A 23,233-nucleotide genomic window follows, 5' to 3' on the forward strand; every position below is an offset into this window, starting at 1 on the left:
TCCAACCCATGCTAGCATGGAAAACGGACGTTAAACGATGATGAATGTGTTTGGAAATAACAATCCTTTCTACTGGCTTCGTACTTGTAGGGAGGGGACTGATCGATTACATTGAACCCAGTGTTTCATTGGTACTTAATTTATTGACCCCAAAAGGATGAAAAACAAAGTCAACCTCAGTGAATTTTGAACTCAAAACATAGCGGCAGACGAAATACTGCTAAGCATTTTGCCCGGCACTCTAGCAATTCTGCCAGCTCGCCACCTTAATGTGTTTGGAAATAATAATTCATAATCTTCATGGCTTCAAGATTTTGATGGTGTGATTGTATATTTTTAGAATGCCATTGTAGGATAAGTGTGTGACATTGGCTGGTTTGAACATAAAACGGGCAAAATACTTGAGCTGGATCTGGCTGATTTAAATGCTGAAGGGTTCATTATTTTTTCTACAATAAAGCAGAGTTTGTCTTATGCAAGAATGCATCTTATACATTGGCAAATTCAGTAACAACAAATTAATCAAGAATGTTATTTCCAAGTACTAAATCCTTAAATCCTAAATGAGTTGGATCAAAAAATAAAAACATGTGGTGCCAAATAGCCAGTGCCGAAATGTCTGCACCAAATCATTTCATTCCATTATTGCTACCTTAACCCTTTCGTTACCATATTTCTGTTGAGATGCTCTGTGTTTCTTCCAATTATTTTAAATATAACAAAGAATTTAGTAAAATAACTCAGTTATCATTAAGCTAGTGTTAGGAACATAAATTGTGACTAAGGTTTGGTGGAAGATTTTAATTCAAAACTTATGAAAACAAGACATTTGTACTACAGAGTCAGAACTGGTTTCAGCCAGGTTGGTAACGAAAGGGTTAAGAATTGTTTCTCTATTATATATTTTAACCCTTTTGTTACCATATTTCTGCTGAGATGCTCTGTGTTTCTTCCAATTATTTTAAATATAACAAAGAATTTAGTAAAATAACTCAGTTATCATTAAGCTAGTGTTAGGAACATAAATTGTGACTAAGGTTTGGTGGAAGATTTTAATTCAAAACTTATGAAAACAAAACATTTGTACTACAGAGTCAGAGCCAGTTTCAGCCAGGTTGGTAACGAAAGGGTTAAGAATTGTTTCTCTATTATATATTTTAACCCTTTTGATACCATATTTCTGTTGAGATGCTCTGTGTTTCTTCCAATTATTTTAAATATAACAAAGAATTTAGTAAAATAACTTAGTTATCATTAAGCTAGTGTTAGGAACATAAATTGTGACTGACGTTTGGTGGAAGATTTTAATTCAAAACTTATGGAAACAAGATATTTATACTAAAGAGCCAGAGCCGGTTTCAGCCGGATTGGTAACAAAAGGGTTAACAAAGTAAACTCATTATGCTTGATTGAATTAGTTACAAATATCAGCTTTAATTAATTAATTAGTTATTTATTTATTTACTTTCAGAAACGGACATTTGGTTACTCATCGTGCTAAAAAACCTTATGCATGTCATTTTGAAGGGTGTGATAAAAGTTACTGTGATAATCGGTCATTACGGCGCCATCTAGAAAACCATCACAACAAACAGAATCACGATGTTAACAACAGCAGCAGCAGTGCAGCAGCTGCGAATCCTGCAAGTGCTCCTGCAGTTGCCAGCGGAAATGCAGGTTCGGGTATTGCCAGCGCAAGTACGGCCTCAAGTTCAGTCTCGACCCAGAGCACAAGTAATGTCCCAGTATCTTCAATAGCCAATCAGTCTATGGATTTTCAAGGAAACAACAGAGGAAGTGATATTTTTAATGATAATACCAACAGCACAAGTCGTATCCATTACGCTCCCCACCATACAACCCATCAGTAACTCCCGAGGACAGTCAACCATGTGTGAGCACACAACCACAGTATTTCCAGTTTGACACCACTGTCCAGCAAGTGCAGCAGTTGCAGCAACAGCAGCAACAGCAGCAGCAGCGTTTGCAGTCACAACAGAAACAACAACAACAACAACAACAGCAGCAAAAGCAACAAGCAGCACCACAACAACAACAACAGCAGCAGCAGCAGCAATTGCAACAACAGCAACAGCAGCAGCAACAACTACAACAGCAACAACAACCACCACAAAAGCAACAACAGCAGCAGCAACAACAACAACCACAGACTCAACAGCAACAACAACAGCAGACACAACAACAACAAGCATCATTCCAATCCTCAGACAATATACAGAACTGGCAACAGGACCATATATATAAAGTTGGTATTCGGATTAATGGATCTTTTTTATTTTTTTAAACTTTTATTTATTTTAGTCATTGGGCTGAGGCCCTGCCGGGGACACAGCCTCGTCTTAGTCAACCAAATCAACCCTTATTTTTAAGTTTAGCACTTGTTGTCTCAGCCTTAGTTTTTGCTGACCCACAAATAATATTTTCTTCTTGAGAGTAGTTTGCATATCACAGCATATTTGCAAATACTAACCTTTAGATGCTCGTGTATGTTTTATTATAAATTCATAGTCGTTACAGGCACAGGAGAGGCTTTGTGGTAAAAAGCTTGCTTCACGACCATGTTGTTCTCGGTTCAGTCCCACTACATGGCACCTTGGGCAAGAGTCTTCTACTGTAGCCGCGGGCCGACCAAAGCCTTGTGGCCTTGTGAGTGGATTTGCTAGAGGAAAGCTGAAAGAAGCCCGTTGTATATATAAATATATATATATTCTGTGCCGGTGGCATGTAAAAAGCACCATCTGAACGTGGCCGTTTGCCAGCCTCGTCTGGCACCTGTGCCGGTGGCACGTAAAAAGCACCCACTATACTCACAGAGTGGTTGGCATTAGGAAGGGCATCCAGCTGTAGAAACTCTGCCAGATCAAAATTGGAGCCAGGTGCTTCCATCTGGTTCGCCAGTCTTCAGTCAAATCGTCCAACCCATGCCTGCATGGAAAGCGGACACTAAACGATGATGATGATGATATATATGAGAGTATTGTAGTTCGCTTGAAGCATTGTGTATTGTTTGTGAAGAATAAAAAGTTTTGAATGGTACAACAATGCACTATAATACAGACAATGGGATATATACCTGTTGTAATTTCCAACTTCACACACTTCTCATGAGGAATTCTGGAAGGAGCATTGTGAGACCACTGCTGATACGCTTCCCCCCCCCCCAAAAAAAAAATTGTAAAGAAAAGCCTTTGGAAAACTGATTATAGCAGTGACTCCATCTAAGAATACCTGAAGAAGGAATATTATTCTGAAATATCATATCGGACTATGGATGACTAAATTACAACAGGTATATAGCCCCTTTGTATGTGTGTGTGTGTGTGTGTGTGTGTGTGTGTTGTGTGTGTGTGTGTGTGTGTGTGGAAGTGGCTCTGTGGTAAAAAGCTTGCTTCCCAACCATGTTGTTCCGGTAGACAGAAGCTGAAAGAAGCCCATCATATATACAGTGCCACATAAAAGGTACCAAGTCCACTCTGCAGAGTGATAGGTGTTAGGAAAGGCATCCAGCTGTAAAGTCCTTGCCAAAACAGAGTAGCATAGGTTAGTTTTTTCTACCTGGCCAGCTCCTGTGAACTGTCCTACACATACATGCATGGAAGATGGATGTTAAACAATGATGATGGTGTATGTGTGTATGTGTCTTTGTTTTTGTGTTTGTTACCCACCACCACCACCGCTTGGCAAAACTTGTTGGTTCAGCATCAAAAGAATTCAATAGAATAAGTAATAGGCTTTAAAAAAAAAAAGAACAAGTCCTGGAGTTGATTTGTTCAGCTTAGACCTGACAGGGCAGTGCCCCAGCATGACCGCAGTGAAGTAACTGAAACAAGTAAAATATAAAAGATAGGGCAGTGGGGTGGTTTGTAACCCAGGTAATATCAACTCATTAGAAAAATTGTAAGCTCACAAAGGGGCTCTGGGTGTTTAGGGGCTGAGGTCATAATTTTTTTTGTTCTAGAAATATTAAGTGGCATTCCATCAGTTATGAGAACAAGTGTTCCAGTTGGTTCGATCAGTGGAACAGCCTGCAAGTGGCTGAGCACTCCACAGACACACGTACCCTTAATATTGTTCCCAGGAACAATAGTGAAGACATAAAGTGAAGGTGCATGGCTCAGTGGTTAGAGCGTTGGGCTTACAATCATGGGGTAATGAGTTTGATTCCTGGACCAGGCTGTGTGTTGTGTTCTTGAGCAAGACACTTTATTTCACATTGCTCCAGCTCACTCATCTGTAGAAATGAGTTGTGACGTCAATGGTGCCAACCTGTATTGGCCTTCGCCTTTCCCTTGGATACAGCCATTGGAGACAGCCATTCTGGTATCCATGGGCAACTGATGATCTTCCATAAACAACCTTGCCTGAACTTGTTCCTCGGAAGGGAATTTTCTAGATGCAATCCCATGGTCATTCATGAATGAAGGGAGTCTTTACTTTGACATCTGGTATTGTCAGTGGTTTGATGAATAATTGTCTCAAGAATCCATAAGTGATATTTATTTAGTGTACCTATTTTAAAAAGATTGAACGAAATTAACCTTAAATATATAATATCGTTAAATAAACTCATCAATTGTTAACTGTATTCTTGTCTTTGCAGGTAAACCAATTTATGAACCAGACTGTGATAAACACCAGTCAGAACACTTCCCAAAGTAGTCCAAGGACAGACCCTGAACATTCCCCTGGATACTTACAGCAAATCAGTCCTATTAGCCCAGCTCCGATACCAAACCAATCCACAAGTCCGTTGCAGTTGTCAGGACAACAGAGACGCTCTTGGTACAAGCCACCAAACTCTAATACTGTCGCAAAATCAAATAATGAGTTAGTGCATTAGTATCGATTTATTCTGTTTTATACCAGTTGTTAGAGGTGCAGTCAGGTCAACGGGTCACAGTAAGAGACATTTGCTACTTCTTACAAAAGCATTGTAGATTGAAGCCAATGGCTTGGCTAGTGTACTACACATGCAACAAAGATGGTACATTATCTTCATCTTTTATTTCTTACTTGTCTCAGTCATTGTCCACCAAATCTATAATTAGAGCAAAGCTTTATTAGTAAATTTGATTGACAGAACCTCAAAGAACTCTATCATATATGCATATATGTGTTTGTGCATGTGTGTAGGTGCAATGGCCCAGTGGTTAAGGCAGTGGTCTCCCTGTCATAGGATCATGGTTTCGATTCCCAGACCAGGTATTGTGAGTGTTTATTGAGCAAAAACACCTTAAGCTCTACGAGGCTTTGACAGGGGTTGGTGGTGAACCCTGCTGTACTCTTTCACCACAACTTTCTCTCACTCTTTCTTCCTGTTTCTGTTGTACCTGTATTTCAAAGGGTCAGCCTTGTCACACGCTGTGTTACGCTGAATCTCCCCGAGAACAACATTAAGGGTATACGTTTCTGCGGAGTGTTCAGGAGGCCAGTCAGGCGGTACCGGCAATGACCTCACTCGAATCTTTTACACGTGCCAGTGAAGCGACGTTAGTAACGATCAATCTCGAATGGTGCCCTTGTTACATGCCACGGGTACGGAAGCCAGTTGGCTGCTCTGGTAACAATCACGCTCGGATGGTGCTCTTGGCACCCTACTAGCACAGTAAGGCGATGCTGGTAATGATCATACTCGAATAGCCGCTCTGTCAACGATCACACTCGTATGGTGCTCTTTGCACCCCGCTTGCACAGATGCCAGTCATCGAATATATATATATATAATTCATAAATGAGGGCAAAGGAAAAGAATTCTAGTGCCAAATATGCCGAAAAATTGGACACATTGTCCATTAACCATATAATTTTTTCACAATACACACTACTCGAAAAATATGGTTACTGGACAATGGGTCCAATTTTTTGGCATATTTGGCACTAGAATTCTTTTCCTTTGCCCTCATTTATGAATTGTTTATAAATTTAACCGTTAAAGGTATTTTTAATATGCTGGCCATTGATAAAATTTTTTTCGAGAAAATAATTTTTTTTCGAAAAGAATTTTATCCTCACATTTGATATATATATATATATATATATATACATACACACACACACATTGCTCCAGTTCCCCTTTGATCAGTGGTGGGGTTGTTGACCTGCTCACCTAGCCATTGGGATGGTATCATTTGATAGCCTGGTCAGTCATGTGTGATCAACTGACTTGGGTTTATGCACCTCACTTTATCTGGTTAGGAATAGTTAACCATATTTTTAAAGGTCTCTAAGACTAGCATTCTGTCCCAGAAGGTTTTTTTTTTAATGCCAGTAAACTAAAAACTTCTGAAGCTCACAAAAAAATTAACCTCTTTCTCTCTCTCTCCTCCTCCTCTCTCAGTTTTCATTATTCCACAATTACTACAAATAAAAATAAAATAGCGTCCCATGTTTTATACCTAAACTAGCAGTATCGCCCGGCGTTGCTCGGGTTTGTAAGGGAAATAACTATATAAGCATTTTTAGAGATGTAAAGTATAATAGCCATCTCAATATGGCTAACCACAAGGGGGGGGGTTACTGTAGCTTTTTACGTTCTGAGATTTAATAATAAATTTTTAGAGAGTTACTTCCCTTATATATGCCAAAAATGCATTAAAAATGGGAAAAATTGATGGTAAATTTTTTTTTTTAAATCGTAGACTCATCGTAGACGCGCGCTAATACTCAGAAGGGCTTGATATGAATCAGAACTATAAGATACCCGGTTTTGGTTAAACTGCACCACAAAATGTGGGAGTAAGGAATCTAAATCGTAGCACACAACCTCACTTTTATATATAAAGATATAAGTAGGCCTCATGTTAGCTTTTCTGCAATCTGTGACTGTATTTACTTATATATTAATTTTTGTTTTTTAATTATCTTTTCTAAAAATTTAATCTAATTTAATTTTCAGTGATGAATCTAAACCTGTAAAGTGTAATCTGTGTTCCAAGAGATTCAAAAATATTCCTGCTTTGAATGGACATATGAGACAGCATGGTGGCTATTTCAAAAAAGTTAAGGTATGTATTAGAAATTTCTTTCAAACCAGAAAAAGAGTAAACCAACATGTGTATTATGTATTTTAGTTGTGTTCATTACGTATGGTTACATATTTATGTGTGGAGGCGCAATGGCCTAGTGGTTAGGGCAGCGGACTCGCGGTCGTAGGATCGCGGTTTCGATTCCCAGACCAGGCATTGTGAGTGTTTATTGAGAGAAAACACCAAAAGCTCCACGAGGCTCCGGCAGGGGGCGGTGGCGATCCCTGCTGTACTCTTTCGCCACAACTTTCTCTCACGCTTTCCTCTGTTGGCCTGCTCGCTTATCCAGCGGGGTGGCGTCATTCGAAGGCTAAAACAATGCGAAGCGCATTGTGACCAGCGATGTGTAGCAACATCTGATAGCCTGGTCGGTCACGGTGATCACATATTTATGTATATGTGTCTCTGTGTGTATTTTCACTGAATTAATTAAACGACAAACAAGGAAAGAATGTTGACACAAGCATGGCTGTTTGGTAAGAAGTTTGATTCCCAATTACATGGTTTGGGGGTTCAGTCCCTCTGCATGGCACCTTGGCCAAGTGTCTTCTACTGTAGCCTGGGACCGACCAAAGCCTTGTGAGTGGCTTTAGTAGTTGGAAATGGAATGCCACATCAGACTGGAGCCTGGTGCAACCTCCTGGTTTCCCAGACCCCGGTTGAACTGTCCAACCCATGCTAGCATGGAAAACCGACATTAAATGATGATGATGATATATATATAGGTGCAGGTATGGCTGTGTGGTAAGAAGCTTGCTTTCCAACCACAAGGTTCCAGTTTCAGTCCCACTGCATAGCACCTTGGGAAAGTGTCTTCTACTATAGCCTCAGCCGACTAAAGCCTTGTGAGTGGATTTGGTAGACAGAAACTGAAAGAAGCCCATTACATATATATATATAGGTGCAGGCATGGCAGTGTTGTAAGAAGCTTGCTTTCCAACCACATAGTCCCAGGTTCAGTCTCACTGTGTGGAACCTAGAACAAATGTCTTCTTCTATGGCTTCAGAGTGACCAAACCCTACAATGTCATTCTAAAAATAAACAATCATATCATTGAAAACTCAAAGCAACAAAGTAAAGCATGACTAATTCAAAATAATGTGAGTTAAATAGGCGCAGGAGTGGCTGTGTGGTAAGTAGCTTGCTAACCAACCACATGGTTCCGGGTTCAGTCCCACTGCGTGACATCTTGGGCAAGTGTCAGTGTCTTCTACTATAGCCTCAGGCCGACCAATGCCTTGTGAGTGGATTTGGTAGACGGAAACTGAAAGAAGCCTGTCGTATATATGTATGTGTTTGTGTGTCTGTGTTTGTCCCCCTAGCATTGCTTGACAACCGATGCTGATGTGTTTACGTCCCCCGTAATTTAGCGGTTCGGCAAAAAGAGAACCGATAGAATAAGTACTGGGCTTACAAAAGACTAAGTCCCAGGGTCGATTTGCTCGACTAAAGGCGGTGCTCCAGCATGGCCACAGTTAAATGACTGAAACAAGTAAAAGAGTAAAGCTGTTGATGGGTTAAACATTTATTTTTAGAGTTTCAGGTTGCTCTTTTACCCCCTCCTCTCCTTCACATTTTGCATATTTTGTTTTTGTTGTATCAGTTGTTTGTTGTTGGAAACCAGAAACCTCCAATGTTTGATGGTAGTGGTCGTTGTTGTTGTAGTGGTTTAGTTTTTATTTATTTGGTTTTTTTTTTCTTTTTCAATCATTTTTTTTTTCCCCCCACTCTTTACCAGGATGCTAACAGTAACAGTAAGGATCAGAAAAAAGTTGTGATAAAGCACGAACCTGGTCAGCCATCCACTATATCTTCAGAACTATTGCAGCAGAAACAACAACAGCAGCAACAACAACAACAACAGCAGCAGCAACAACAACAACAGCAGCAGCAGCAACTCCAACAACAACAACACAGTCTGCAGCAACAGCTTCAGCAGCAACTTCAACAAAAGCAACTTCAAAAGCAACTACAACAGCAGCAGCAACAACAACAGCAGCAACAGCAGCAGAAACAACAACAACAACAGTTACAACAGCAGCAGTTGCAACAACTCCAACAGCAACAACAGCAGCAGCAACAACAACAGCAACAACAACAGCAGCAGCAGCAACAACAGCAGCAGCAACAACAACAACAACAGCAACAACAACAGCAGCTGCAGCAACAACAGTTACAGCAACAACAGCTGCAACAGCAGCAACAACAGCAGTTGCAACAGCAACAGCAGCAGCAACAGTTGCAGCAACAGCAGCTCCAGACTGCCACCATTCAAGCTCTTGCACAATCATTTCAACAGTCTGCAGAACAATCCAGGTCGACCTCAGAACAGGCAACATCCTCCACTGCACCAGTTGTCAGTATTTTCCAAGCACGTGTAGCACCACAATTATGTCAGGTACTTCTTATTTTCTGGTCTGGGTCTTCTTTGGTTGCCCTTCCCTCTTTCCTACCAACCTTAATCCACAGTAAGGCCTTCCTTGGTTATTTGCTCCGCCCATCTCACTTTCCTCAATCAATTGCTAAGCCTTGTTTATTCCTTTCTCCCTTCTTCAATCCTGCCTGGCCCAACCACAACCACACATTGTTTGTTGCCCCTCCCCCTATCCTGCCTGCCCCAAACACAGCCAGGCTTTGATTGTTTACCCTGCCCCAATTACAGCCAGACCTTGTTTGTTTGTTGCTCCTCCCACTATCCTGCCTGTCCCAATCACAACTAGGCTTTGACTGTTTACCCTGCCCCAATTACAGCCAGGCATTGTTTGTTGCCGCTCCCTCTATCCTGCCTGCCCCAATCACAGTCAGGCATTGTTTGTTTGTTGCTCCTCCCACTATCTTGCCTACCCTAATCACAGTCAGGAATTGCTTGTTGCTCCTCCTTCAATCCTGCTTGCCCCAATCAGTCAGGCACTGTTTGTTGCTCCTCCCTCTATCCTCCCTGCCCCAATCACAGCCAGGAATTGATTGTCACTCCTCCTTCAATTCTGCCTGCCCCAATCACAGCCAGACATTGTTGCTCCTCCCTCTATGTGTGTTTAAGATGTTTTGCTTTGTAACTTCAGGGTTCTGTGTTCAATTTCACATGTTCCGACATGTTTGGATTTGGCAAGTGTCCTCTATTGTTGCCTGAAGTTGACCCATGGCTTCAGTGATATTGGTCACTGCACCAAAGCTCATTTGTGCATGTGCGTGTGTCTTAACACAAGCTTCAACATTGTTTCTGTCTACCAAATCCATTCACAAGACTTTGGTTGGCCTGAGGCTATATAGTAGAAGACATGGTGCCATGCAGTGGAACTAAACTCAAAATTATGTAGTTGCAAATCCAGCTTCTTATCCATACTGCCATACCTGTGTAAAGACATTTCTTATTTATATATCGAAATCGAATTGAACCAGCCAGGACCCCTGGACTGGTGGTACGTAAAAAGCACTATCCGACTCGTGGCCGATGCCAGCGCCGCCTCCACTGGCTTCCGTGCCGGTGGCACGTAAAATGCACCAATCCGACCGTGGCCGATGCCAGCCTCACCTGGCACCAGTGCAGGTGGCACGTAAAAAGCTCCCACTACACTCACGGAGTGGTTGGCGTTAGGAAGGGCATCCAGCTGTAGAAACGTTGCCAGATAAGACCGGAGCCTGCTGCAGCCTTCTGGCTTCCCAGATCCCCGGTCGAACCGTCCAACCCATGCTAGCATGGAGAACGGACGTTAAACAATGATGATGATGATGATATATTCTGTTTTGTATTTCTAGTTTGCTTCTCTCTCTCTCATTCCATTTATCTTATTTTCTCACTGAACCATTTCCCCACAGACTGATAACTTTGGCCAGTCCCAACATCAGCTTCTACAGACACAGCTCTTCCCAGCATTGGAACAAATTCATCAGTTGCAACAGCAACAACAGAACTTACAAACACTTCAGCTACAACAACAACAACAGCAGCAACAACAACAATTCCAACAACAGCAGCAACAGCAGCAACAACAACAACAAGTTCAGATTCAAGTAAGTAAATTTTTAATGGCATTTTAATATTTTCTCATAAATTGCTCTTCTGTTACCATATTTCTAACAGAATAATTCCTTGTCTTTTGTTTCAATTAATTTTGAAAATAATGTAGAATTTAGTAAAATAACTTTTTAGCTGGTGTTTGGAATAGAAATTAACAAATTTTGACTGATGGTTTTTTTAATTTTTTTATTTAGATAATTTTAAAATAGAAAGTTTGTGACATAGAACCAGGGTCAGAATAGGGGTGATGGTATGATAGGCGGGGGAGGGAAGAGACAGAGAGAGGGGTGGTGAGACGATGTTATAGTTGAGTAAGTTCCAGAGTACAGGAGGGAGACAGGTATAGTCTTTGGGGAAAGAGAGAGAGATGGTGATGAACAAGGGGAAATAATCTGGTGGTCCAGTGTAGTGATCAGTGTAAAATGTGGGAAGAGAGGATAGCATTTAGAGTAAACGGTCTGTCTCGACAAAAAGGCGGCGAGCTGGCAGAATCGTTGGCACGCCAGGCGAAATGCTTAGCGGTATTTCGGCTGCTGTTATGTTGTGAGTTGAAATTCCGCCGAGGTCGACTTTGCCTTTCATCCTTTCAGGGTCGATAAATTAAGTACCAGTTAAGCACTGGGGTTGATATAATCGACTTAATACCTATGTCTGTCCATGTTTGTCCCCTCTATGTTTAGCCCCTTGTGGGTAATAAAGAAATAGGTCTGTCTCGACAAATTCCATCTGACTCATGCAAACATGTGAAGTAGATGTTAAACCTATGAAGATGATGATGATAATATAATTCATTATATATCTCTGTTTCAGCTGACAACAACCCAAGAAGTTAATAGCAAACTGCAAGCACAACAACACCAAACATCTGATTTCCATAACGAAACCATAAAACAACATCTACAACATAAAGAATTTCAGCAGACAACCAGTTTGCATCAAAGCCAGCAGGATGTGGAGTTAAGCAATGCATCTAACTTGAGAACTGCTGCTACGGAGACACACCCTTCTAACGGAGATGCTCTAGAATCAAACGTTTCAACTGTGCTCTCGCAAGCATCTCTGCCCTCTCGGCTTGCTATGGTTGAGACATTTTCTGCTCAGTCCCTCACAACTCAGCAGCCCATTACGTCGTTCATCAAAGAGAACAACATCCAGTCCCAGCTGTCTTACTCCCAGCTCTATCAGTTCTCCAACAACACTGCTGCATCCAACTCGTTATCGATTGCCGAAGAGCACATTGCTACCACGGAACTCAACTCTGGTGCAAATTCAATATCGTTGAATTTTGAATCTAACTCTGCAGCTGAGCAACAAGGACAGCAAAAAAGTAGGCATGAACAACAACAACAAACTTTAATCCAACAGCAGCAACAAACTTTACAGCAACAACAACAGACTTTACAACAGCAACAGCAGCAACAACTTCAACTTACACAACAAACACAGACACAACAACAACAGCAGCAATCATCTCAACAACAAACACAGCATTCTGGATTCCAATCCGTTCGTCAAGTTACAATGTCTTCACTAAAAAATGAAAACAACAACAACAAACTTTAATCCAACAGCAGCAACAAACTTTACAGCAACAACAACAGACTTTACAACAGCAACAGCAGCAACAACTTCAACTTACACAACAACACAGACACAACAACAACAGCAGCAATCATCTCAACAACAAACACAGCATTCTGGATTCCAATCCGTTCGTCAAGTTACAATGTCTTCACTAAAAAATGAAAACAACAACAACAACAACAACATGGAAGAGCTTTCTAAGCATAATATAAACAAGGACCCTTATATGTTTTCAAGTGGGAATGCTTCACTCTTCTCATTTCCCCCAGGTAATACACTGCCCTTTGACAACACTCTGCCCGACGATTTAAGCCATCGTTCTGGCGCCGCTGGTCAATTCCAGCCAATTGGATGCGAGGACGAAAAAGACAAAGACCGACTTCTCTCTGAACTCGATGGAAGCACAGAAATGAAATCATTGAGTTCTATTCTGTTATCTGATTCTAGCTCCTCATTGATGGATTTGGCAAGCCGAGCCTTAGATTTGAATCAATTCAACAAAAACTGTGATGATCACAAACTTCAGCGCTCAAAAAGCGAGGACCATACCTTCATGAGGCCCCAGAATCGCAGTGAAGACGTCCCTTACAGACCACGAAGTCGAAATGAAGACCCTGTCACTAGTAGATGGCGTAACCAACCTGAAGAACAGATAAAATCTGAAGGTGCTGGCATTTTCCGAAATCCAAATCTTGGAACAAGTCCGGTGAGAACAAAACGGAAGCACCGACCTGCGCCACTCATCATACCGCCATATGTGAGCAATAGTGGTTTTCAGAGTAGACTCAGGTCCCCACGGGTACGTGACGGAAATGAAGTCCGCACTCTTTCTCCTCCTCCCTATACACCTCCCCCCATGCTTAGCCCAGTCCGAAGTGGACCTGGTCTGTTCTGCAATATTCAAACACCTTATCGACCTGTTTCACCCAGGTTAAGCTCAAATATGAGTGCCCGCCTACCACCAATCATAAACCGACAAAGTAAGTATTTTGGTTTTATTTTACCAGCTATAAGATTTTTTTTTTTTTAATTTTGTATACATGTATTTATTTTACACTTTTTTTTATATATAACTAATTAAGTATATAAATATTAATGACTATATAAACCATACATTTAAATATAAAGTACCATCAGATTACATGAAATAACATGACATTTCGTTAATTTAAGAACATTTAAACTGGCATAAGAATGCAGTTTCCAAATGAATTTTATTTTCAACATCCAACTTCCATTCTAGCAAGGGTTGGATGGTTTGACAATCTGATGAGATGAAGGACTGCATAGTGTTCCAGTATCTACTTTGGCATGGTACCTGTGGGCATTCGTCTGCAGAAACCATGACAAAGTTGATATTGATGTGCGATGCTGTGTTTGAACTTGTAACGACTTTCCCAAACTGTCTGACTTGACCCTTGATCCTATACCATCATCAAAGCCAGATATTAAGTGATGACAGCAAATATAAACTCTACAGATTCTTTAGAATTCCTGATGTATATCCAGTAGCCAGAGCATATCTACTGTATGATGACATCTGGTAGCCAAGATCTGTTGACGAGCTTTGCATAGCATTTTACAAGGTTTTTACCCAAATTCTGTTTAACTTATATTTATATGCACATGCATGTGTGCATGAAAGGTGTTATTTCCACTTCTTTCGTGGGATCATCTGAACAGTCAAAGAAAACCCTATTTTCATTTAATTCAATGTCTTGTAGCTCTGCATTCTCCAACCAGTAGAATAAAGCTTTCCTTATTTATAAAGCAGGAAAGGATCAATGACAGGTTGACTATCTGACTGTAAAAATACTGCTTCAAATAAATATTCATCCATCTTGTTCCATCAGAGAAAAAAAATGGATGTCATGATTGGCGTTAGGAAGGGCATCCAGCTGTAGAAACACTGCCATATCTGACTGGCCTGGTGCAGCCTTCGGGCTTGCCAGACCCCAGTTGAACCGTCCAACCCATGCTAGCATGGAAAGCGGACGTTAAACGATGATGATGATGATGATGATGATTATAGAATTATCAAAATATTTAAAGAAAAATATGACTACATTCATTTTTCAAATCTTTTTCAGTTTTTTATTTTTATTTTTTTTACTAAATTACTGTCAAATGTCTTAAAGGATTTGACATTTAGCAGGTGACATATGAGACCCTAAAATAACTTCTATTACACATAGAACCAAGTTATGTTGGCAATCTAAGCATGGTAGTTTTATAACGTCGTTATAAATATTAAGAGGTATATTTAAACTGTATATATATTTTTGCAAGATGTTTAATTACTTAGCAAGATTCATTGTAATTGTTTCACTATAAAAATATTAATAAAAATCATACAATTTCATTTGCCACAACAGTAAGTATTGGAACCCCATCTCAAGAAACGCCAGCCAGTGATGAAACGACAGAAACAGAAGCACCTCCAGAAACCGATATATTACCGTAAGTATTCTTCATCATCATCTAATGTTTGTTTTCCATGCTGGCAACCTATGCTCTGGCAACAATCATGCTCGTATGGTACATACTAATGTATGCACATCATTAAAAGACATGATTTTATGAAATCGTCTGCAATAAGTTCCCTTCATAGTCTCGATGTGTTAAAAACTCGATATGTACCAGAGTAAGATAAAACTGTTGCTACAGAGACTTGTAAGAACAAAGTGTCTCGGCTTTGTTGAGCCCTGTTAATACTGTGCACCTGATTGTCACCTGCTTTGACAAAGGGTAACGGGTAAAGACCCCCTTCGGTCATGAATGACCATGGGATTGCACCTAGAAAGTTACCCTCCCAGGCACAAGTCCAGGTATGATTGTTTATGGAAGACCAGCAGTCGTCCATGCATACCAGCCTCCCTTCTCCACGCCACTGATGTTATCCAAGAGAAAGGCAAAAGGTGATACAGTTTGGCACCTGTGACGTCGCAACTCATTTCTACAGCTGAGTGAACTAGAGAAACATGAAATAAAGTGTCTTGCTCAAGAACACAACATATAGCCTAGTCTGAGAATCAAACTCATTACCTCATGATTGTAAACCCAATGCTCTAAACACTGAGCCATGCAACATAATGTTTTTAACACACCATGGCTATGAAGAGATTTTATCTCAGACAGTTCCACAGCATCATGCCTTCTAATGGTGTCTATACATTCAGTATGATAAACAGATGTCAATATGACTTTGCTTATTTCACTAAAGTCCTCAAAAACTAACAAATGAATGATTAATTCTTAATCTTGTACATCTTGTCTTAAATCAAATGCAATCAATTGGCAAAATTTGTTAATGTGTCTATTTTTGACTCTTAACCCTTTCGTTACCAAACTGCCCAAAGCCGCCCGAAAAAAATTTTGGTTTATGAAACCAAACCGCCCAAAGCCGCCCGAATTTACCTATTCATATTTAAATGAGAATATCAGAGCAAATCTATTCAGTACATTCGTGAAAACACGTATTATACTTCGTAAACAGTTCAACTACAGTTTTGTACAATAATCGAAGTGTAATTTTAATTCCGTGAATTTTGGGAGATTTTTTTCCAAAATTTGTTCCTATTGTGTTTTCAAAATTTGTAATTCTGACAAAAAATGGATACGAATTTCATTATATCAAGCAGCGAGTCAGAATTCGAAGGATTTTCTACTGAAGACCTTCATAAATCTAACTCTATGACTGAAAAAAAAAAGCACATGGTATTTGATAATGAATTTGATGTTTCATTTTCCGAAAGTGAAAACAGTGAATCTGAGATCTCCGATAGCGATAAAGAAAACGAATTGGCACCTGAATGGAGTGAAAATTTAAAAACTGTTTCTTTCGGTGATTTTTCTGCAGAAACTGGACCAAGCCACAGACTTTCCAGAAGGGTAAAGCCTTAGGCTATTTCTATTACTTTTTCGAATGAGCCTATTTGAAATCATTACAGCGAAAACGAACCGTTACGCTAAACGAACAAAATGAAAGAAAGGATAGTTTGTTATTTCCCACAACCTTAATGAAATTAAGGCCTATTTTGCCATAAATATTATTATGGGTGTCAGAAAGTTACCCAGAATAACAAATTCTATTGTAAAATTTTGTTGTATACCCAATTGAATATTAGCTAATATTTTCTATAATGATGTTTGAACAAAATTTTAATAATTTTATATTTTGTGGAATTTACCTGTATCTACCTGCAAATAGAGTCACTTTGTGACAAAAATTATAGTATAGAATTGGTTGAGAATATTTCATTAAATTATCTTCCAAAAATCAGATTAATATATCGATAAATAAAAAAGTTATAGTTGTTTAATGAAACCAGACTAAATTTATGATTACGTTAGAAATTAATTGAAACACATAAGGGGTGTAATTTGGTCAGAAATATAGTAATGAAAGGGTTAAAATAGCAAAACCAAGTTATTTTTTTCAGGATCTGAAAACTTAAACTGACCTTTTGGATTTTTATCTTTTTTTTTAGGCACGTGAATATTGGATCAAATTACCAAGCAGAATTGCCACATTTTACTAGTGAGTATTTCTATCTTTTGTTATTGATTTAACACTAGTATTATTTTTTTTTTATTTTTATGAATGGCCAATTTTGGAATTGTATGGAATCATATACAAAAATGTAAAATCTTGCAACATTTTTTTCTGTTTCTTTGGATTATTCTGAAATCAAATGCTGTAACTCTTTCAATGCAAGGTTTTTATTTAATCTTTTCGTTATCATATTTCTGTTGAAATACACTGGCTTTGATTCCATTAGTTTTTAAAATAATGAAGAATTTAATGAAATAACTTTGTCATTATTAAACTGGTGTTTTGGAACATAAATTAACACGAACTTTTCATGGAATTCTTTAATTTAGATCTGTTTAATTCCTTTTTGTTACCATATTTCTGTTGAGATACACTGTTTTTTGTTTCAATCAATTTTGAAAACCATGCAAAATTTCTTAAAATAATTATTATTCTGGTTCTTGGAGCATAAATTAACATAAAATTTTGATGCAAGGTTTTAATTGAATCATATTAATTACATTGAATTAATTATACACCTAATAGCAGTCATTCGTCTCCAAGACTGTTTACTATTGTCAAATAAACCTGTTTCAACTGAGAATTCAATCAGCATCAAAGACTATTTAACTGAGAGTTTACCAAAACACCTTTATGGAACATGCATTAAATCTTTTACAAAATCTGCAGTGTTGAAATTTGAAATACTTTAGAAGTTTGACATTTGTGGTTCTAATTCATGGATTTTCCCAGAAAATCTATAATCCTAAACATTCTGTTTTGTGCAGGTAATCGATTTGATGTTTCAATGTTGGAATCAAAAGAGGACCTTCTGTGGCATCCAAGAATACTGGATGATAAAAATGAAGAAGATGGTAAAAATTCTAAATTTATAATTTTGAACACTCTAACCTTTCATAATGTAATAAATAATTTTACCCATAGGAGGTAGTATTTTTATAAAGATAACCATTACTCTCTAATAGGCAACTTTTCACAATGTATACAAGCAGCTCTTTACTTCTATAAACTGTTTTTAATATGTATATAGGCAATAGTTGGCTATGTGGTAAGTAGCTTGCTTACCAACCACATGGTTCTGGGTTCATGGCACCTTGGGCAAATGTCTTCTACTATAGCCTCAGGCTGACCAAAGCCTTGTGAGTGGATTTGGTAAACGGAAACTGAAAGAAGCCCATCATGTATGTTTATGTGTCTGTGTTTGTCCCCCCAACATCGCTTGGCAACCAATGCTGATGCGTTTACATCCCCGTAACTTAGCGGTTCGGCAAAAGAGACCGAAAGAATAAGTCCTAGAGTCAGTTTGCTCAACTAAAGGCAGTGCTCCAGCATGGCCACACTCAAATGACTGAAACAAGTAAAAGAGTATATGTATGTATGTATGCATGTATGTGTGTATATATGTTTGTGTGTCTGTGTTTGTACCCCTAACATCACTTGACAACTGATGCTAGTGCCTTTACGTCACCGTAACTTAGCAGTTCGGCAAAAGAGATTGATAGAATAAGTACTAGGCTTACAAAGAATAAGTCCTGGGGTCGATTTGCTCGACTAAAGGCAGTGCTCCAGCATGGCCGCAGTCAAATGACTGAAACAAGTAAAAGAATAAAAGAATAGTTATATTTTATATTATTTCAATATATATACATGTGTTTATGTGTATGTATATATATATAAAATTACGCTATTAGATTTTGTTATACACTGCTGGTCACAATGCACTTCCTTGTATTGTTATAGCTGTCAAATGATGCCATCATGCTGGCTAGGCAGGCAGACCAACATTCCCCTACAAACGGAATGCTTGTCCATCACAGGGTTACCTATTATCAGCCGAGTGGACTGGTGCAATGAAATGTTTTTTTTCTCAAGTGTTCAACACATTGCTTCTCTGGGAATCAAAACCATAACCTTGCAGTCATGAGTGCAACACCTTCACCACTAGATCACATGCCTTCACACAGATATCATTATCATTTAATGTCCATTTTCCATGCTGGCAAGGATCGGACAGTCTTTGACCAGAGATGGTAAGCCAGAGGTCTGTGCTAAGCTTTACTGTCTGTTTTGGCCTGGTTTCTATGGATGGATGCCCTTCCTAATGCCAACCACTTTACAAAGTGGACTGGGTGTTTTCCACATGGCACCAGCACCAGTGAAGTCTGCTTTGGGCCTGGTTTTATAGCTGACTACAAATCTACCTGATTAGTCAGTACTACATATTTACCGTTTTGTTCAAATGAAAGGAACTCAGTTTAATTCTTTCTTTGCACTCTCTTGCAGTCCAGTGCTACCAAAATCTTGCAAGTTCCTCTGCTGTTAAAGGAAATGGATCAAACGTTGAGTATGCCATGCACCTTCTGTTCATAGCACAAGGAGATATTCAGGTATGTAGATATTCCTTCTTAACAATTTGCCTTTATTTACCGTTCTTTTATGGTTTGCTTGTTTATCACTTTATTCACCTCCATCCAAAATTGATAGCCTGGGCTATTATTACTACTACTACTACTACTACTACTACTACTACAATTATTATTACTACTATTATTATTATTATTATTATTATTATTAACCCTTTTGTTACCATATTTCTGTTGAGATGCTTTGTGTTCCTTTCAATTAATTTTAAATATAACAAAGTATTTAGTAAAATAACTTAGTTGTCATTCAGCTAGTGTTAGGAACATAAATTGTGACTAAGGTTTGGTGGAAGATTTTAATTCAAAACTTATGTAAACAAGACATTTCTACTCAGAGCCGGTTTCAGCCAGGTTGGCAACGAAAGGGTTAAGGTGGCAAGCTGGCAGAACCGTTAGCAGCATTTCATTAGTCTGCACGTTCTGAGTTCAAGTTCCACCGATGTTCCTTTCGTCCTTTTGGGGGGTCGGTAAAATAAAGTACCAATTGAATACTAGGGTTGATGTAATCGACTATCCCCCGACCCCTAAAATTTCAGATCTTGTGCCTATAGTAAAAAGGATATATCATCATCATCATCGCGGTGGTGAGCTGGCAGAATCATTAGCACGCCAGCCGAAATGCCTAGCAGTATTTTGTCTGTCACTATATTCTGAGTTCAAATTCCACCAAGGTCGACTTTGCTTTTCATCCTTTCGGGGTCGATAAATTAAGTATCAGTTGAAACACTGGGGTTGATGTAATGAGCTGGTCTCCTCCCACAAAATTTCGGGCCTTGTGCCTACAGCAGGAAGGATTTGAGAGAAATTTAGCTGTTATTTATAGAAGGTCAAGTAATCACACTGAGGGGCTCACATTGCTTGACAGATGCTTGGTTAAACAGTAGTGAATGCCTCCAGCTGTGAACATTTTTATATCAGTTATATACATTCCCCCACTTTGCTTATAAAATCCTTAATTACAAGTTCTATTGTTTTAGCTTCAAATTATAATCTTAAAATGTGTCATTTATACACAAAAATAGAATATACTGAAAATCATTTTTTCTTTTTTTTTTTTTTTTTCTCAGAATGCACTACTAATGTTGATGGGAGATGTTCCTAAACTGCCAAAGAATCATCCTCTAATGTCATTTACATATCAAGGTAAGCATCCGTGAAATGTGTGTTGTATGCATATTTTTAAAAATTTTATATACCATGTTTTGTGAACAGTAACATCATTACTTACTTTTTTTTAATGAGCCAATCACTGATCCAATACATGGCAAAAATGTCAAGGCCATATCCAAACCAGGGCTGCCTGATTGGTTCCCATGCCGGTGGCATGTAAAAAGCACCCACTACACCAGTGCTTTTCAACCTTTTTGCTGGAGCGGAACCCCAAGAAAACATTTCACTGGCTCAAGGAACCCCTGTGCAATAATTTAATAATCTTATGCACACATATCTGTACAGGAGACTTAAAAATTACTGTCGATTTTAGCATTTTGGTAACTTCTTGTGGAACCCCTGGACTGTACTGGCGGAACCCTGGTTGAAAACCACTGCACTACACTCTCAGGGTGGTTGGCGTTAGGAAGGGCATCCAGCTGTAGAAATCTTGCCAGATCAGATTGGAGCCTGGTGCAGTCGCTAGCTTTCCAGCTCTCAGTCAAACCATCCAACCTATGCCAGCATGGAAAACGGACGTTAAACGATGACGGTGATGTTTTATATTCAAATTGGTCTGATCCAACCTCTCATGCTTGCCCTACAATGTCATTCTAAAAGTAAACAATTACATCATTCACGTTTCAGTGTCACACAATAATGCATAATTACTTCAAAATATTATGAATAAATAAACATTACATTTGACTGAGGAATCTGAATGGTAAAAGGTTAAAACACTTCAACTAATGCACAGGAGTGGCTGTGTGGTAAGTAGCTTGCTAACCAACCACATGGTTCCAGGTTCAGTCCCACTGCGTGGCATCTTGGGCGTCTTCTGCTATAGCCCTGGGCCGACCAATGCCTTGTGAGTGGATTTGGTAGACAAACTGAAAGAAGCCTGTCATATATATATGTGTGTGTGTCTGTGTTTGTCCCCCTAGCATTGCTTGACAACCGATGCTGGTGTGTTTTCACGTCCCTGTCACTTAGTGGTTCGGCAAAAGAGACTGATAGAATAAGTACTGGGCTTACAAAGAATAAGTCCTGGGGTCGATTTGCTTGACTAAAGGTGGTGCTCCAGCATGGCCACAGTCCATGATGATGATGATGATTTAAACTTAATTACACTCTCTTTCGTTAATAAATATATTTACAATAAAGGCCACGTTTCTTCTTCATCCACCAACTTCTATATATACGACGGGCTTCTTTCAGTTTCCGTCTGCCAAATCTACCCACAAGGCTTTGGTCGGCCCGAGGCTATAGTAGAAGACACTTGCCCAAGGTGCCACGCAGTGGGACTGAACCCGGACCATGTGGTCGGTAAACAAGCTACTTACCACACAGCCACCCCTGCGCCAATGGTATACAAAAAGAAGGAATGAGGGAGAAAGAGTGACATGCAAACATGAGAAAAAGAGTACAGTTCTATATTTAAGAGATGAGGAATTATGTAAATAATGAAAAAAAGAGTAGTTTAACGGGAAAAAAAATGGGAGGGGGAGTTTAAAAAACTTTTGTATTCATCGAAGATTCTCTTGTTTTTCCACTTTAGAAAATGACGACTGGACAACAGAAGAAATTGAGGCTTACAATGCAGCGTTGATGAAATGTGACAAAGACTTCTTCAACATCGCAAAAGTGGTAAGGTTAATTTGTCTATTTTAATAAAACTTCAGTACTGTTGCTGCTGTTGTTGTTGTTGCCAATTTGACTCTGATTAGTTTAGTCCTAATCGAGCAAGATTGTGATCAAAAGGTGTTGCTGTCATCACCATTCCGTAATTGGAAATATCATCCAATGTAACTGAAGGATACATTGGATAATATCATCCAATGTATCCTTCTTTTGTTTAAGACAAGCTTGATTTGAAAGAAATTTGACTGTTGTTTTTAGCAAGGTGATAGAGGCTTTCTTGTAGGAACCACAGCAGGTTACACTGTTTGCTGTTTAAGTGTTAAGGTACACTAACATAGCTATTTCAGATGCAAAAATGTATTGTTGTTGTTGAAGGCATTGCACAGTATCCAATATTGTGATGTTGCAGTTTAAAGATATTGTATGTACCAGGAGTTTGTATTGTCTGTCAAGTCACAAAGGTAAAGGTGACACATTAGATACGAATAATTACAGAGTTATCAAGTTGTTGGGTCGGGTAATGAAAGTCACGGAGAGGGTCATATCCCAACTAATTAGGGAGAGAGTCAGTTTAGACGAGATGCAGTTTGGGTTTGTGCCGGAAAACCACTGATGCTCTATTTCTGGTAAGACAGCTGCAGGAGAAATACATTGCCAAAGATAAGCCCCTGTACCTAGCTTTTGTTGACATGGAGAAAGCCTTTGACAGGGTGCCCTGATACTGTCAGTAAGGTGAGGGTTGGAAACAAGTATAGTGAAAAAGTATCAGCCCTCAGCCCCCTCTTATTCATTTTAGTCCTCCAGGCAATAACAGAG

At 39.2% G+C, this 23,233-nt stretch overlaps 2 protein-coding genes across 5 annotated transcripts in view; both read left to right on the forward strand.

Annotated features, from left to right (window-relative positions):
- The window catches only part of LOC115222524 (probable serine/threonine-protein kinase DDB_G0282963), a 315,550-nt gene extending 313,481 nt beyond the window's left edge, over positions 1 to 2,069 (forward strand). For all 4 annotated transcript variants that reach the window (XM_029792779.2, XM_036511680.1, XM_036511681.1 and 1 more), the window contains exon 5: positions 1,472 to 2,069. In XM_029792779.2, the coding sequence (XP_029648639.1) occupies positions 1,472 to 1,871 (400 nt within the window). In that variant the 3' untranslated portion in view covers positions 1,872 to 2,069. The remainder of the gene's footprint in view (positions 1 to 1,471) is intronic.
- Positions 2,070 to 2,095: 26 nt separating this feature from the next.
- The window catches only part of LOC115222526 (putative mediator of RNA polymerase II transcription subunit 26), a 32,914-nt gene continuing 11,776 nt past the window's right edge, over positions 2,096 to 23,233 (forward strand). The window contains exons 1-14 of the mRNA XM_029792780.2: positions 2,096 to 2,266; positions 4,622 to 4,848; positions 6,917 to 7,025; positions 8,786 to 8,941; positions 9,134 to 9,445; positions 10,864 to 11,058; positions 11,876 to 12,607; positions 12,825 to 13,629; positions 15,025 to 15,109; positions 17,140 to 17,189; positions 17,972 to 18,058; positions 19,488 to 19,591; positions 20,695 to 20,770; positions 22,335 to 22,423. Of these exons, the coding sequence (XP_029648640.2) occupies positions 4,634 to 4,848; positions 6,917 to 7,025; positions 8,786 to 8,941; positions 9,134 to 9,445; positions 10,864 to 11,058; positions 11,876 to 12,607; positions 12,825 to 13,629; positions 15,025 to 15,109; positions 17,140 to 17,189; positions 17,972 to 18,058; positions 19,488 to 19,591; positions 20,695 to 20,770; positions 22,335 to 22,423 (3,015 nt within the window). The 5' untranslated portion in view covers positions 2,096 to 2,266; positions 4,622 to 4,633. The remainder of the gene's footprint in view (positions 2,267 to 4,621; positions 4,849 to 6,916; positions 7,026 to 8,785; positions 8,942 to 9,133; positions 9,446 to 10,863; positions 11,059 to 11,875; positions 12,608 to 12,824; positions 13,630 to 15,024; positions 15,110 to 17,139; positions 17,190 to 17,971; positions 18,059 to 19,487; positions 19,592 to 20,694; positions 20,771 to 22,334; positions 22,424 to 23,233) is intronic.

This window comes from Octopus sinensis, linkage group LG20 (genome assembly GCF_006345805.1).
Source record: "Octopus sinensis linkage group LG20, ASM634580v1, whole genome shotgun sequence".
NCBI classification, from domain to species: domain Eukaryota; kingdom Metazoa; phylum Mollusca; class Cephalopoda; order Octopoda; family Octopodidae; genus Octopus; species Octopus sinensis.